The sequence below is a fragment of the Phalacrocorax aristotelis genome, chromosome 9, assembly GCF_949628215.1.
Source record: "Phalacrocorax aristotelis chromosome 9, bGulAri2.1, whole genome shotgun sequence".
NCBI lineage: Eukaryota > Metazoa > Chordata > Aves > Suliformes > Phalacrocoracidae > Phalacrocorax > Phalacrocorax aristotelis.
In genome coordinates this window covers 20,823,336-20,840,478 of record NC_134284.1, presented here as the reverse complement: position 1 = coordinate 20,840,478, position 17,143 = coordinate 20,823,336, and the positions used below count along the sequence as shown (strand labels likewise).

The window sequence follows — 17,143 nt, the reverse complement described above, 5'->3', positions numbered from 1 at the left end:
GGGAGAATGAGGGTATGAGTAACAGAGCTCCAGTGTGATGGTATGATTTAGCTTGTCAAGGCAGCTTCTAGAAAATCTGAGGAGGCCCAAGAAATTGTCCAGTTCTTCCAGTTAGGCAGTGTAGTAGACCTCCCAGCAGATCCAAATCTGGGCTTCAGCGGGGTCTGGTGAGAATATGTAATAGCGTTTTGGGGGTTGTATATTATCAGCTCCTGCATGCTCTGGCCAAATTTGGGAAAGTTGTAGTCTTCAAACATGTGCTCAGTTAGTAGTGGAAATGAAGGGTGTAACAGCTGCTGTCTAGCATAAATTATGAAAAAAGCAAGGGCAGGATTAATTAGAGCACCCTGTGTGCATGTACCCCAGTGTGTCTGTGTGAGAGAGGTTAGCAACAAGATGTGCCATGGAAGGTCAGCAGTGTAGGAGACAGCAAGGCATGTGCTGTGGGTGTTGGCCCAATGCAGAGCTCTGAAGGTGACCTTTTTTGGCAAAGCGGTGCCTGCAGAAGGGCTGAAGCTGATCAGAAAAAATTGTTACAGACAGCTGGAAGTAGCCTCACGATCTGGCCTATGTTCTTGCTGAGCCACTCTCCATCATCTTTGAAAGGCTGTGGAGGACAGGAGAGGTGCCCAAGGACTAGAGGGGAAAGCAAATGTCACTCCAGTCTTCAAGAAGCGCAAGAAGGAGGACCTGGGAAACTACAGGCCAGTCAGCCTCACCTCCATCCCTGGAAAGGAGATGGAGCAGTTAATCCTGGAGGTCATCTCCAGGCATGTAGAGGAAAAGAAGATGATCAGAAGTAGTCACCATGGATTCACCAAGGGAAGATCATGCTTGACCAACCTGATAGCCTTCTATGATGATGTGACTGGCTGTGTCAACAAAGGGAGAGCAGTGGATGTTGTCTATCTTGACTTCAGTAAGGCATTTGACAGTGTCTCCCATAGCATCCTCCTAGACAAGCTAAGGTGGTGTGGGTTAGAAGAGAAGACAGTGAAGTGGATAGAGAACTGGCTCAACAACAGAACTCAGAGGGTTGTGATTCATGGGGCAGAGTCTGGTAGGAGGCCCGTACGTAGCAGTGTTCCCCAGGGGTCTGTGCTGGGTCCAGTCCTGTTCAACATATTCATCAATGACCTGATGATGGGATAGAGTGTACCCTCAGCAAGTTCGCTGATGATACCAAACTGGGAGTAGCAGCTGATACACCAGAAGGCTGTGCTGCCATTCAGTGAGACCTGGACAGGCTGGAGAGCTGGGCCGAGGGGAACCTCATGAAATTCCACAAAAGCAAGTGCAAGATCCTGCACCTGGGGAGGAACAACTCTGTGCACAAGTACAGGCTGAGGACTGACCCACTGGAAAGCGCTCTGTTGAGAAGGACCTGGGAGTGCTGGTGGACAGCAAGCTGACCCTGAGCCAGCAAAGTGCCCTTGTGGCCAAGAAGGCCAATGGTACCTGGGGTGCATTAAAAGGAGTGTGGCCAGCAGGTCGAGAGAGGTTATCCTCCCCCTCTACTCTGCCCTAGTGAGACCACATCTGGAGTACTGTGTCCAGTTTTGGTCCCCCCAGTTTAAGAAGGACGTGGAACTCCTTGAGCACATTCAGCGGAGAGCTACCAAGATGATCGGGGGACTAGAGCATCTCCCTTATGAGGAAAGGCTGAGAGACTTGGGTTTGTTCAGCCTGGAGAAGAGAGGACTGAGGGGGGATCTTCTCGATACTTACAAATATCTGAAGGGTGGGTGTCAGGACAATGGGACTAGGCTCTTTTCATTAGTGCCCAATGACAGGACAAGGGGCAATGGGCACAAGTTGGGACACAGGAAGTTCCAGCTAAACATGAGAAAAAACTTCTTTACTGTGAGGGTGCCAGAGCACTGAAACAGGCAGTCCAGAGAGGTTGTGGAGTCTCCTTCTCTGGAAATGGTCAAAACCGACCTGGATGCATTCCTGTGCCCCCTGCTCTGGGTGTGCCTGCTCAAGCAGGGGGGTTGGACGAGGTGATCTCCAGAGGTCCCTTCCAACCCCTACCATTTTGTGATTCTGTTAGGTTTAGAGAGAGAGGATGCTCTAAATTTCTTGTAAGCGAACAGGATTTATGTTGAAGAACTACTGTCTCTCTCATTCACTTTACCTTATGGAGGGATGTGCATTTTGTCTTAACAGCTTGGATAAAAACCAGGCAGTAGTTGTGTTTTTACAAAAGGCATTTTTCTTTCTCTTACTGCACTGTAAGCAATCCACTGAAGCAAACAAGAATATGGGTGTTCTGGCAGACCAGTACATATGCTACTTTTTAAAGAAAGAAGCCTATGGACTGGAAGAAATAGGGAGAATTTTAATCCTTCTTTTAACACCAAACTTCAGTGTAATTAAAGCAGATAAAATGCCTGATAAAATAGATATGTTTGTAACACACACACATATAGATGCACTTCTGAAGTGGTCTAGACACCATGACAGAGAATTTTCACAAGCTAGGGTGGAGATTTTCCGGAGATAGTGTTTTGCCCTTTTCGGGTGCAGAAACTGTTGTGAGTGATGGAGACTTTTTGTCTCACTGTCTAACCTCTGCTCCAGCTTCAAGTTTGCACTTTCTGACCTTGGGTGATCCCATGCATAACAATTCTGTATCCATCCCTGCCCAAAGCTTTTGGTGTATTTCTGTAAATCTTGGTGACCTACGTTGCCTTGATGTTAAAAGGCTGGCAGCAGTACCTTGTTCCACGTGTTGGATTTCCAACTCCTCAAACTGCAGCTCCATCCAACAAGACTAATGGAAAATTCTGTTCTCTTATCTGAACCTTTTGGTAAAGTTTTTGCCCAGGCTCTATGTGTGGTGGTTTTGTTTTGTTGTTGTTGGTTTGTTTTGCTTTTTAATTTGTTGTCTCTCATTTAGCTCCTTTTTCCTGGAAGTAGGACCATACTCAAATATTGCATGTTGCAGATGTTTTATTTGATTTCCAAGATCATGTGTAATTTGTGCAGATCACCAAGACAATTCACTGCAATCGCTCTATCCTGTTGCGTCTCAGGGAAGTTGGCCATGTGTCAATAAATGGAATATTTTAAAACAATATGATCATCAGTTATTGGAAGCCAAGCGTTTGATTTATTGCAAGTGTCTCTAATGAGGCTTCCAAATAAAGTAGAATAATTTTTCTGTGATCTATGTTGACATAAACTGAAGCAGAAGAGTCAGTTGCAGGGGAAGGAAATTCCCATTATTGGTATTGGCATCTGAATCTGTTCAAGCGGAGAAAAGCTATCCCGTTTATATTTCTTTAATTTGTACCATGCATTTTCTGCTGAACATCTTTTTTTTTCCTCCAGTAAGGTTCCAGGTTGCAGAATTGCACTTCTCAGATTCCAAGTGCTTTTCTGTTTATTCTTGATAAGTTTTGGGGGAGCTGCATAGTGAAATAAAAGTGAAACCCAGTTTCAGATGACACTGGAACTCCTTTTAGCCAGCTTTTTATCTGGGGCTTAACCAGCCAGTCCTCTTTAAAATAACAGCCAAACTAAAGGCTAAAAGCTTGAAATGCATCTCAAAGGGAGCAAACAAAAACTGACTGGCTGAGTTATGTGAGTCTAAACTGATGCAGAGTTTGAGGAGAAAAGATTTCTAGGAACATCTCTTAATTATTTCATGCTAAACCTTTCTATGGATGTCCTTTTAACCTGATGAAACATGGAATTGGTATCTGTGACAGTGTGTATAGCTGGCCACAGTAACTTCTCAGCATAGACTCTTGTTGTCAGTTACGTCTATGAATCTATGACTGACTCCGGTTCCATAAATGAAGAGGAAAATTTGTTCCTTACATATGCAAAGTGGTCACTTGGTAAGTGCAGGAGGCAAGAAATCACAAGTGCTCTCAGAGCTAATGAGACTTGGTGTCTGACTTGTACAGTGCCAAAACTCTAAGGCCATCCCTTATGGAGGGGAGGGGAAAAAAGCTGCAGTCAGGTTTCTTCAGTGAGCAGATATGTTAACTTTCTTGCATTAACTTTGTCTTGTTTTTATAATCAAGTTTTGCATGAAGGAAAAAGCCCCAGACACCTATATATTTTACTTGAAGCCTGGCTGGAGATGAATAAACTCATTTTTGCATGTCAAGCTGCTGAACTTAAATATGTCTCTTATTTCTGCCAAAAAAATGCCCAGTCTCTTTTAGAGATCCAAGAAGTGAGAAAAAAAAATGTGTATTACACATTTCTCGTGCATGTCTCAGTGGGTGTCTGGCCTGCATAAAAACTCCCAAAAAGGTTTATTCAAGGCTGTTTGCCAAAATCTTGGAAAGTTGCAGTGGATGTGCAGCGTTTGGTTTCAGGGTTAGTGGATTAAAAGCCATTTCTAGATGAAAGCTGGCTTGGCAGGCATGCTCTTCTCTTTGTACCCTGTGATTTTAGCAGAGTGGAGGTGTGCGTTCGTTCTCCCTTGCACTGTGCAGGAGACCTGCAGAACTTGTAGTACCAGCCTGGGGCCCAGCAGAGCCTCGTCTCACTGGCTATACTGGACTAATGGTCTTTGTGCAGCACGCTTGTGTTGAAGATGAGAGCAGCTGAAGCTCCTTCTCAGGACATCAAGGCAAGCCACTAGAGTGCTTTTATTTAGGTAGAAGGCAGGAATCTAGGTAAGACTTGTGAAAGTAAATGGAGCACCTGGAGCATGATGGGGAGGGGGCAGAGGGAGGGGTGTGGAAGCAGCAGCTTCTAGCATAGACACAAGTCTAAGTACCTTTTTTTTCACTACTATTCTGTTTAAGAAACTCAGTTCTGAGCTTTGAGCGTGTGAGAATCTAGTAGACACAAAAGGGCTTTTTAGGTTGCTTGCCATACCTGTGCCCTTTGTAGAAAAGCATTTGTAGGAAGGATATATCCCCTCCCCCCGATACTTTTAATTCGTCCTTGTGATTTCAAGGTTTATGACAAAATTTCTCTTCAAAGCCTCCTCACTGTTACAAGAAATGTCTCGAAGCAGTCTTAATATGCTGAGCATCAATTTGGTAGGAGACCCACAAGCTCTCTGCAAAACTTCCAGAGGCTTGAATACACACTATTTCTTGAACCATTTTTTGCCATCAGAATTGATTTGCCTGCTGGAACCCCAGAGTGCTGTGGTACTTCTCTGGGTTGATGGTGTGGGATGCTGTACAAATGCACTGCCTGGAGGGATTATGGTCTAGCTAAGACAAACTGTGGATAATGGTTCTGGTAAATGATTGTTTCTAATAGGGTTTCTTTTTCTGTATGCTTTTTGTCAGGTAGCTGTGTGCAAGCTCCAACAAAATTGTTAAAAGTGACTTAGTTTTAGGTAGCTGCCATAGAAAAGTCCTGAAGGGGTCAGATTCTCAGAGGGCAATTGCCAGGCACTTCCAGAAAGTCTGCTTACTGTAGGTGAAGATAGGTGGGGCACTCAAAATTTTTATGAGAGCTTGAGAGACCAAACCAGTTCACCTTTTGTCATCTTTTCTCTTCTGTTCTTTTGCGTCCCTCTTCCAAAAAAAAAAAAAAAAAGACAGTGGCTGTCAGTAGTTATGCATGTTGTAGGTTAGCTTAGCAGATGTGTTGCACTTCTTCAGTCTGAATTCTTCCTGTCCTAATAGAACAGGGAGGTGTTGGGAAGGCTTATATGTAGGGCATGACGTAAATATATTTAATCTGAAGATCCCTCTCTCTAGATAGATAGATAGATATAGTGAGATATATAGATAAGTAAATACAGCTAGATTTATGTTATCAGCCCAAGTCCCTGTATTGTTTCTTTAACCTTGCTTGGTAGCTGATAGGAATATGCCATTTGCATTAATACTGGTAAACCAATAATTGTGATCTGGACAGCTTATCTGCAAAAACAGAGAAGAATCATTTGATGCCTAAATCTGATTTTTAGTGCTTAAGTCTAAAACTGCTAATGGAACAACTTTCTGGCTGTCTTAATGTATGTCGTTGTTCTGTATTGTTCAAATGAAGGGAAAAATATATGCTGTCCCACTGTAAACCTCATCTTCCCTTCTAAAAGCCCAAGAAACTTTGAATATATTTGATTAACCAAAACATGGGAGGTAGCTGTTTTAATAAGGGGCATTTGGTAGTTGTTACAATTCTGAGAGAAAGCTCTCTGTAAAAGATGTATGCAGACTTTGCCAGCCTTGGTGTGCATAAGTTAAAACACATGTTGAACAGTAAGTAACTTCATGCTGGGTCACGATGAACAGTGAGGCAGGAGCCTAAAGAAAGCCCCGGAATAAACCAAGGCTTCCTTGCATCTGGCTTAAATCTTTTTATTTCTGAGAGCTGCTTTCCTCTTAGATGGATATCTGTATGAGAAACCTGATTTTGTTGGCCTTCCAGTACAGATGAGGGGTGGACCATTTTTTTTCCCCATTCGCCTTGACAGCCTTGCCTGTGCTGGAACAAAAAGATCTACTCTCTTACCCCTGCTCTGCCTTTCTCTACCTGTTTTTCTTTTCCAGTCAGAACAGGCCTGCAGTTCAGTCTAGCTTTGACTCTAGTACAAGTTGATACCAGTGAGATAGCTTTAAAAAGAACAGTTCAGGGGATTTCAAGAGGGAGAAATAAAATTTGGCTGCAAAACCCAGAAGTTTGCTACATCCTCAGGTGAGCACTGCAGTCTACACTAAGCTGTGTGCTGCCACAATAAAATAGCTTTTAGTACCTGAGCTGAGGAGTTTAAAGCTAGGTGAGGATCCAGTTTCTAGACAGATTTGTAGGTAGGTAGGCAGAAGCATACGTGTGTGTGTTGATTCAACTCTACACATTGCTTCAGCACTTGTTAACTCTTAGTTCCTGTTGCAAAAGATGTGGTCTTTGAAAGGAGGCTGACAGACAGGAAGTTTGATTATCTTGTTTGATGCAGTTCAAGGATTTACTGGTAAACCCCTGTGTTCAAGAGTTGATACTGCTCAGAAGCAATGCAGAGGCCAACATAATTACAGGTAGAGTTTGGAGGCGTGGTACTACAACTGACTTCAGATGCAGTGGTATCTCAGTCTAAGAGAATATTTGACTAATACCATTAGCTAGTTTGGTTTTGGAACTGTCTGAGAAGACCCATGCAAAGGTAGGAAGAATTCTGCAGATTGCTGGACAAAGCTTAATGAAGAGCATCAAAAGGCAGCCAGCATACAGTGTAAATAGAAAGCTGTGTCAGTCTGTCATTGCAGAATTCATGTGCTGCCAGCTCTCCCTGCTGTGATGAGGAGGTTCCCAAGATGGTGCTGCTTCGCAGGGGAGAAATTTTATCCCTGAACTGAACCTGCAGCCCTGCACTTTCAGGTTGCCATGCTTTCATAGTAGAGTGTGCCCTCATCTGTAAATCCTCTTAGGATCTTCAGCATAAGAAATCTATTAGCTGTAGCCACAAAAGCTTCAGGGTATTTTCTAACAGTAAATACCTCCAGTTAACTGCCAGCAGGGTCCCTGAATGTTTCTTTACATTTACTGCTCTGTTTCGTGTGACTGTGACTGACCGTCCTAATTTGTTGTTAACTTTCTTAAACTGGCATTGTTCTGGCAGCCCTTTCTAATGCCATTTCGCACAGTTGCTTACTATGATGTGCTTTTTGAGCACATAGGGTGTTCTCTTCTTTGAAGTGAAAAAGGTGATGACTCGTGTCATCTGGAAAACTGAAAAATACTATCTGCTTATTAGATCCACCGTTGGCACAGGGGAGAAGTGGAAATATCCATTTCCCATGAGCTTTCAGGCTGGAGCAGTTCTAGCAGCATTATCCAGAGATGACACTGAAATCTTCATCCATTGAGGCAGTGTGAGTTGTCCTTTCTGCTTCAGTGTAGGTAGCTTTTAATGGCAAGTCTTTCATATGGTTTTATTTGCCTTACATTCCAATTTAGTACTGGAGGAGTTGAGGAGACACTAAAGTCTGCCTTCCTATTTCAGCTTAATATATGATAAGAAATGGGATATAGTTTTTTCCTGCAATTAGGCAATATCTGGAGAGTCAGAAGTAAACAAAATACCAATCTGCTAACTAATGTACGTTTTAGTGAATAGAGGATTGTCCTTCTTGCCCAAGTTGCGTGAAGATTCCCTTGATGATGAAGAAAATCGGTATACCTGATTTCTGGGGCTCCACTGGCAATGGAAGATGGAAGGTTTTAGAATCTTTTTTGCTGACTAGTGACTTATTCTGTGATTTAAGAGAATAAGACACTAATAATTTGTAACTGATGGCTTAAATTAATATGGGAGGAGCGTTGCTAAGAATAATATAAAGTTTTAGAAGCTTGATTTCAGAGAACAAAATATCTAAGTGTTTTATGGTTATAGTACCAAGAAGTTTTATCAATACGTGTAGAAAGCTTCTGCCGCAGTGTGACTGCTAATTGAATGTATAATAGCACTGGAGAGCAAGTATGCAATATTAAGCATCCTTGAGATTTTAAACCTGTTAGCATTAGTTTATTGCTCATTTGTCTGTAAAATATAAGTATGTTCATATGTTAGTATGTTTCATATAAAAATAAGAAAGATAAATACCATATCTGTCCCTGGAAGGGATGCTGTCTTCTGCCTCATGATTCTGTTGCCTCTTTTCAGGTCTTTTTCACTTATCAGTGTCTTGTGACCTTAGAAAGACTTTGGAAAGGGATGGGTCATGTGTTTGCGTTTTGCAGAGGGTCATATTAACACTGGGGTGACCAGGGTCACAGGGAGGCAAAGGGAGCTGGGAGTAGAGAGGACATGCATGCTCTTTGCAGTGCTTAAAGACGCAAGCAGTTTCATGAAGCCAAAGGATGATGCTAGAACAATTTTGCATGCAAATTTGAAGGACTCTGACCTTTGGGAAATTAATGTCTTGTAATGGAAGATAGAGTGCCAAAACAGCTTGGTTTGAAGATAGCTTTTAATAAGTTTATAAAGAGATCACATGGTGTGGCTGGCTGCCATGGCTGGGAACAGGATCTGATAATGTCTGGTGGTGTAAGGCTATGGCTGATGGCTGAACCCTGCCCAATTGCATATAATTGTCATTAGGTACTAAATATGTCTCTGAATGTCTGGTAGGACGAATAAGTCATTGCCTTTAATAATTTTTCTGTGCAGCTGTTAATCATTCCTCCTTCCCATTGATGGCTCTTGAGGTTTGTTGGTTTTTGTTTTGTGTTTGTTGTGGTGTGTCGTCTTCTTTTTTTTTTTTTTTTTTTTTTTTTGAAAGATTGTGGTTAAAGGTTTTGTGTCCCTGCTGGGAAAGCAGCAAGTATGGGCTCCCAGAACCTGGGGTCACTAGTTGCAAGAAAAGAGTCTGGCAGAGCTCAGCAGCACTAATCCAACTTGAATGCGTAGTTTAAAAAGAAAACAGCTCCTTTCAAGTTATATTTGATGACTTTATGGCTTTTATGATTTGGGATTTACAGATTTTATTCCTACAAAACCTATTGTTTAATGCTGAAATTAGTAGCCCTGTAATGTTTCATTAAACCATTACTGAAACTTTGTCTTAATATTTACTGACAAAAAGCAGTTCATTTCCTCTAGTTTCTGTTTAGTGTCTGGTTTCTTTCCATTGTGGCTTTTCCATCCCTGCTACTTGAATCTCTGAAGTCATGATGTTGGGTGCTTCAGTTTGTCATTGCTCTTGCAGACTAAGGGCTTAGTGGGTTTCTAGCTGTTTCTTTGCTGTGAGGTGCTGGTGAATGTTTGTATTGTGGTGGGAATTTGCAGTGCGTGGAAGCATTGTGGTGCTGCAGGTGAATGCTGGAGTGATGCTGCTGCTGCCCGCCAAAACCCTCTTTTATTTTCTAGTCATTTTTGGAGCACTTTGTTCTGATACAGTACTCCAAGAAGCACTTCTATAGCAGTAAATGGGATGATAAAATGCTTTGAAGATGTGGGGGAGATCTGATGATTCTACCAAATGTCATGTGTGAATGGGGTGGTGGTGTGAAAATCACTTATGGTGTTGTAGTGTCTGATGTATGAGGGCTTCTGTTGCTCAGACCATTCCCTGTTTATAAAAACAAGCAAGAAATGCACAAATGTGGCTACCCTACATGATTTTTTTCTACTTAAAAGGTCCCCTCTGACAGCCCAAAGTCTCATTTTTTTTCAGCCCATCTAAAGGGCAGTTAGAGTTTTAAGTGAGACCCTTTCTCCCCTAAACTATGTTATATATTGCTATCAGATTATAAAGGTGTACTTTATTTTCCTCCTTCTTTGGATCTATGATGCTTTACAGACTAGGAAAATTGAGGACTCCCTCCCCCAAATACTAACTTTTGACCTATTTCAGTCATAAATCTTTCCAAAATACTGATTACTGAAGGGGAGAAGCTTGCTGAAAGGTAAGAACAGTTGGATATAAATTGGTTAAATTAACTCTGATTAATTCCCTGCTTGATAACTGTATGCCAAAAAAAAACAAACCATGGAAAATCCCCATCTTGCCGTGTTTTAGACGCCCTCATTTAACTCCTGTGTGCACTGATGGCTGTGGCCGCGAGTGGGGGCCCCTGGACAGTGAGCACCTTTGTGTTGGGGTTGCCACTTGGTTGCTTCCCTGAGAGACTCCACCTTATTGTCTATCAGTGGTGAAAAATAATCACCAGGATCCTCACAAATATTTAGTAACAGAAATGCAAGGTATTTGCTGATGGAAATACCAAGGCAAACAAGCTGAGCTTGCCTTTGTGCCAGGAGGAGAAACAAGCTGTCTGCAAGGTTGTGGATGGCCAATGTTGCTTTGGTATCGCTTGCCCAGAACCTTCCTCTGTGTCTGATAATTTCAGTGTGGTGCAAAGTCTTAGTGGCTGCAGCTGTTTGTTCTGATGCGTTAATATTTATAAAACTCCCTTTGATGCTTTTCTGGGAGAATGCTTTTATTTTTTTATATCAAAACAATAAATTATTATTATTATTTGCTGCTTTTTTACATGGGAAATTGTGTAGGTGAAGCATTCTCCTGTGTGAGAAAATGAGCTTCACTGCATGCACTAATAACTTCTTAGGCTATTAAAACAGATATAAAGATTGCCTTTTACTTTTGAAATTGTAAATTCTGTTTGGCATTTTTCAATCTGTCACTCAGACCAGACAGCAAAAATCTCTTACTTAATTTAACCATGGCTGTAATATACGATCTGATAGTAATTTTCTCTTTTAACTGTCATTCACTATAGTGTTCAGGTCCTAGATGCTGTGGGGAATTAGTCCAAACTGTTTACTTTGGAAGTTAAAAAAACCAAATCCAACCCCAAAAGCCAGCTAATCTACATAGTTTGAGGCTGTGGTAAAACATCAATTCCAAAACACTGTTTAACATGCTTTTAGTAACTTGATATTGAATTCTTCTCTAAATCCATACATCATTCAAACTTAAACATGAAATCAACTTGCATGGTAATTATTTTAATTGCTGTTGCATATGGTGAGGCTTGTATTATCCAGTTGTTTGCTGGTTTCAGGTATAGAACTATATATAAGCATAACAAGCTTCTGGGTTTTATTCGCTATTGTAGGCTAATGCAGTGGTTAAACATTTCTGTTTTTTCCTTTAAATATTGTAGTGTGTGATTCAGCAGAGCTGTGTGCTGAAGGAAGGGAACATGAGAAGCACCGATCAGTAGTTTGTGCTGCACCTGAATAGGTTTCCATAGCTTTAGGCATACTATGCCAGTTGAAGACCATGACGCTTTCCTGTAAGTTAGGTTTTTAGTTTTATCACCTTCAAATACTTTTCCCTCTACTCTTTTTCTCCCAGAGGTTTTCTAATGTTTGCTAATAATTGTTTGTTTGTTTGTTTGTTTTTCCTGGGCCCATGGGTGGAGTACAAGATCCCTGTCTAGATGATCTTTGGAATTAAATGTATTTTAAAAATAATGACATCTGAGAGTATAGTTTAGAACCTGACCATTTTTCAAACATCTGTTCAATGAAAGCAGGCAGATGCAGTCTCTCATTGACCCAGTTGTGTCGCCCCTTTGGAGGGAGGAGGGAAATACAGCTAATAATTATCTTTTTCCCCTCAGAAAAAAAAAAAAAAAAGACTTGCTGTGGGTTTTGTATAGGCTATTGCCCATGTCAGGAGGCAGCCACACCAGCTGGGAATGGGAGCCCTTCCTCTGGTAGGTTGTGGTTCAATTTCAAGCTACATGGAAAGAAAGAAAGAAAGGTCATGGACAACACCATGAGGGACACAAGAGCAGTGGTCAATGCTCCAAGTGAAATAGCCCCCCCTGGGAGTCAGCACCTTTTAAACAGGTGTTGGACCTCTGGAAGCATTCTGCCTAGCCTGGACACGTGCTTCTATCTCTTGTTTTTTTTAACTGTCTCATTTGTCCGGCTTGTCTGCAGAATTTGCAGTTCTCTGCTTGTGTCTGAGCCGCAGTCCTGTACCCATCTGTGCTTTGCGTTGGGAGAGGAGTTTGTCGTAGTACCTTGTTTGTTAAGTGCGTCTGTGGTGCGTGTCTCGGCATAGCTTAGTGGAAAGCCCGTCCTCTGCTAAAGAAACAGCCCAAAAGAATGTACACCAAGGCAGTAGGATGTGTTTTTCTCACTAGCTTTTTAAGCATCATAAGAAGGAATGGTGGCTGATCCATGGTGCTCTCAGACTCCCAGAGCAGTTAATTCAGCAACCATCTTGTCTCCATTGAGTGTCCACACAGACAGGCCCTTGTTGGGGAACTGCTTGTGGCCCACAGCTGGCTTTGTTCTGTTTATTTTTTGAGGGTCCCAGAGTTTCTTGTGTGTAGGATCAGCTTTCTTTCCGTGCCTATCCCCAAGCCCCTTTACATGTGATGTGAGGCAGTTAGTGTGGTTAGATGGTATTGCATGCTTGGTTGCATAAGGGATGTGTTGAGGCCCTGAGCCTGCAGCTGTGACTTGCCTGGCTGAAAAGCCTGGAGTCACTGGCTTGGGGAATCTTTGAGGTGGAGAATCAGCTAATGCCAGAACTGAGGTGCGTGGTTGCTTGATGTCCTGGTTGTTTGGATACCTTTTGTTTTTAAAATAACTTATTTTAAAAAAAAAAGCTATTTTGGTAGAGGATTCCCCCAAATTAACTGATCCTCAAAATATGCATGCTTCTGTGGTTTCTGGTCCCCTGGACTTAAGTATCAAAAGTTCTCATGTTTCAGGTAACCAAAGGGGACTCTCCCTTCCCCCTTCTGAAAAAGGGGAAGACAGACCGCACTACAAGCCAACCTTGGTCATTGCTTCCTCCTTCCCGTAGCTTTTTCAGCATGTGTGACATCATACCCAACAGCAGGCACCCCTTCTCTCCCTGCTTGTGTGCTGGTCTGGCTTCGTCCCTTCTGCTGGGGCAGCACGATTGGTTTCAGTAAGCCCCAGTAAATTTGCAAAGTCCATTTTGGGGGGATTATAGAAAACTCCTGGACTGATTCTTTCTCAAGTAGGTTTGGCCACCGGCTTGCAAGTATTTTTCTTCTACAAAGTAGAACAAAGCTTATTCAGTGTGTATGCAGGCATGGCAAGAAATGCAGCCTTTGCCATCAGCCTCTATGCTTCAAGGGGCTCTGGAGTGGTCCTGTCTGAAGCCTGGTGTATTTCAGTGGCAGTTTTGAGTTGTTCTGTTTACTCTAGGGCAAACACAGCAAAAATGTAGCTCATTGGGTTATTTTAAGTTTTAGCTTACAATACTTGGAATGCTTCTGAGTAGGCTGTTGCCCTAATTTACAGAAAAGCATTCCCCACCTAATATTTCTTATTTATCTTGCTTAGCTGTGTGAAAATCACTGTGTCAACAATTTGGCTATTAACTCTTTCCCTACGAGATTCATATTTTCTTCTCAAAACACAGTTGGAACGCATCTGGCCAGCCTCAGGTGACAGTCCATAGCCATGCTTCCCACGCGGTAATGGCAGTATATTAATCACCCACCACTTACAGGCTACTGTTATCTGCAAGAGGGCTTTGAAATTCTCTGCAAGACGTGCTTGGTTTCATTTTCTTTCTAATTTCCTTACTGAGCAACGATGAGCTCTCAGTTGTGGCTGTACAGTGCATGCTGCTTCTAGGCCAGAGAAACTCCAGACTGGTAAAGTGGCAGAAGGGAGCATTTTCTGTCATAGATGCTGACTGCTTGCCTGTCCCTTTGGACATCTTTGTAATGGCCTCCCAAAAGAAAGACTTGCTGTATCGGGCCGAAAACTGGAGGAGCCTTTGTGTATTCAGCAGTGTGTAGCAGTTGCAACTATGGACAACAACACAGATGCTCTTAGATAGAAAAGCATTGAGGGCAGAGTTAGGCAGTCCTGCTCCGCGACCTCCCCGAAAAAAAGGGTCTTTGGTTTTCACATAGGGGTTTAGTTAGAACGAGGAAGAGAGATTGCTGTCTTGTGCTTGCTAAGGCTTTTGATTTTTAAAGTTTATTTCCTATGTCTTCAAAAGGAGGAGAAGGTTATAATGTATTTAAATAGCCTGTGTATATTGAGAGGGTGGCATGGGGCAGGGATGGCTGGGCTTTGTGCCAAGGGTTCAGTTCTCTCAAGACTAGAGCGGAAATGGTTTATTTTGCTTAATAACTTGTCAAATGCAATGAGTGAGCATAGTATGGCTGCATGTACCTGAATCTCAATTCTTATACCAGCAGAGCAGACGACTATCTCAGCAGATCTGCCTAAATTAGCTCTACCAGTTGTAGTTCTCAACATTTTGGTTATAATTAGTAGACCTCTCTAGTTGCTTATCCCTGGCATTTCAGGATGCCCGTATGACCAAAGCAGTGTTCAGAGGCTTGGGCCTTACTGACAGATGCAAAGTATTTGATGTCTGCTCTTGCAGGAGCTAGACTGACTACACGTTGTTAAACTGAAGTCCACTGACGCGTCTAAACCATGGGGCACTGCACTCTGTGGTGTCCCCACATCCAGACTGCCTGCCATCTAGAACAGGGTATCACAGTATGCTGGGTCCTTCTCCCTGCTCACATACCCGGTGTGTGCCCCTTTCTGCCCAGAGGAAACCACAGCACTGGGGGCTGATGCACGAAGAGTGTCCCCATCCCAGCCTGTAGCTTGATGCTTGCTCAGGCTGGGACAATGGAGCATACTCGCTTTATGGGGTTGAACCTGTACGTGCTTACTTGCATGGCTGCTTGTATAATTTATTAACTTTTCATTGGGCGCAGCTACACGATGTAGGGTTGCTGCCTCTGCTGAAGCCAGCACAGTTAAGTCTGTCTGTCACACTGCAGTACCAGTCACCAGCTCGAGTTTGAAATAATTGTGGTTTTGAGGCACTACTTCCAGAATGAATTGTGTGTCTTGAGCGGTAGATCTGTGGGGATGTATCTGTGGTGGAGTTTCAGCAGAATGGCACATCTGGGCAGGGTGCTCCAGCTGCACGGCAGTCACTCTGTTCTAAACCTGACCTGTGCCTGTACCCTCCCTTTGTCCCCTTCCCTGCTCTGTTTGCAGGGCTAGTCCATGGATCCAGGCTGGGTGTCTTTGTGCTTGTGATGAAGACAAGCCATGGGACAGCTCAAAAGTTTTCTTGGCAAGGGTTTCAAGCAGAGAACAACTGGTGCAAGTCGCTCTGTGTGTGTAGCTCTGGGAATCGTTCTGTGTACCAAGATGACAGGGGTGGAACAAGGTGGTAAATAAGAGGATAAATGGCTGCAAGGTGCTGTGTTCATTCTCCCTGACATTTATACGTGTATCTTTGGATCACAATCAAAGTTCTATCAAGCACGTGGAATGTGCTGTAGTGCGATTCGTACACTCTGAGGGCAGATGAGAAATGAAGAGCAAAGTAGAACTGACTTAAAATTGAGATGGTCCCTCCCTAACATCACCCACTTCCCTACCTCAGCTCACCTAGGAGCTTTATCAGTCCCAGTGGTGTAGCTGCTTAGTATGCATCCACTGCTGAGGCCATGATTCAGAAGCTGCCGAAGTGCTTCCTGGGCAGGGAATGGAATTGAACAAGTGCTTTCCTGAATTTGAATCAGGATCATTAGTGCAGCTTTTTATTGTTTGCATTCTAGTATGAAGTAACCCTTTCCCATTAGTGTTTGCTTTTACATTTTCCCCACATTTCCAACATTAACCATTCCTTTTTCTTTTCTTTTCTTTTCTTTTCCAGGAAAAGAGGAGTAGAAGTAGTACAGGTGAGTAAAAACTATATTTGATTTTTTTCCCCCCTCTATTTTCTTAAAAACAAGGTTTACTAGTTTTAAGTGCTGTCATTTAGATGTCAACATGAGCTGGACTTAATTTTTGTTTTCCATTGAATTCTCCGCTGTGGATACTGTTTGGAAAAAGAGGATCCCCCTTTTGTTGAAGCATGTGTTGAGCCCATCTAGTCTTAACAGGTGCCCTGTGAAAGTGGGAATGCAGTTAGGCTTTTCTTGTGTCTGTTAATTTATAAGATCTGATAGTTGACTAGGTGACGTTACTCTGTGTTTATTGCATCCATGGACAGTCAGGCTTAACAGAAATAGGAGCTGGCCTTTGAAAAAAGTTATGGCAGGAGGAATGTTCTTGTAACCCAATGAGCAGAGAAATGATACTACAGTGCCTTTGAGCTGTAGCCCATCTACAGATAAGTTCAGGTGTTGGCTACATTTGTTCTTTCCCGGGTCTGAATGGTCATATTCACCCAACATGTTACTTAAAGGATGATGGTAACTTGGGAAAGGAATTATGTTACCCTGACAGCTGTAACATAAAGCACCGTGGCCCTAAAAGATCAAAATGGAGGCATGCTCTTTCCTTCTGGCTTATTTTGTGTACTTAGAAGAGCTGTGTGTCATAGGTTTCACTCTTGCTGATGCTCACCTAGTGCTAATTTTGTACTCTAAGGTGGTCAGTGTGTTCCTCATACTTGTTTTCTCATATCTCAGTAGCAGAGATGAAACTGCCTCAATAGAGAGGGTGGAAGTGAGAGGAGGAAAATGGGGTGTTTAGCCACTGATAGTTGAGTCTGCTCTTAAATCTGTGTGAAAGATGCTTCTCAACACCAGCAAGGAGTAGGAGAAAAGCACTTAAAAAAAACCCAAAACATGGCCTGATTTGTCAATTAAAGAATCCACTATCAGAAAAGGCTTTAAAAAATTCTCAGTGCTAATCAAACTGGAGAATTTATCTTTCAGGTATGTGTGGTTGTCTGAGAGCTGCGTGGAATTACAAGGA

At 42.6% G+C, this 17,143-nt stretch overlaps 1 protein-coding gene across 2 annotated transcripts in view; it reads left to right on the top strand.

Moving 5' to 3' along the window:
• ITPK1 (inositol-tetrakisphosphate 1-kinase) overlaps window positions 1-17,143 on the top strand; it is a 156,165-nt gene that overhangs the window by 22,671 nt on the left and 116,351 nt on the right. The window contains exon 3 of one of the 2 annotated variants that reach the window (XM_075103751.1): window positions 16,095-16,119. The exons of the other annotated variant lie outside the window; for it this stretch is intronic. Coding sequence (XP_074959852.1) covers window positions 16,095-16,119 — 25 coding nt within the window. The remainder of the gene's footprint in view (window positions 1-16,094; window positions 16,120-17,143) is intronic. 2 annotated transcript variants of the gene reach the window in all.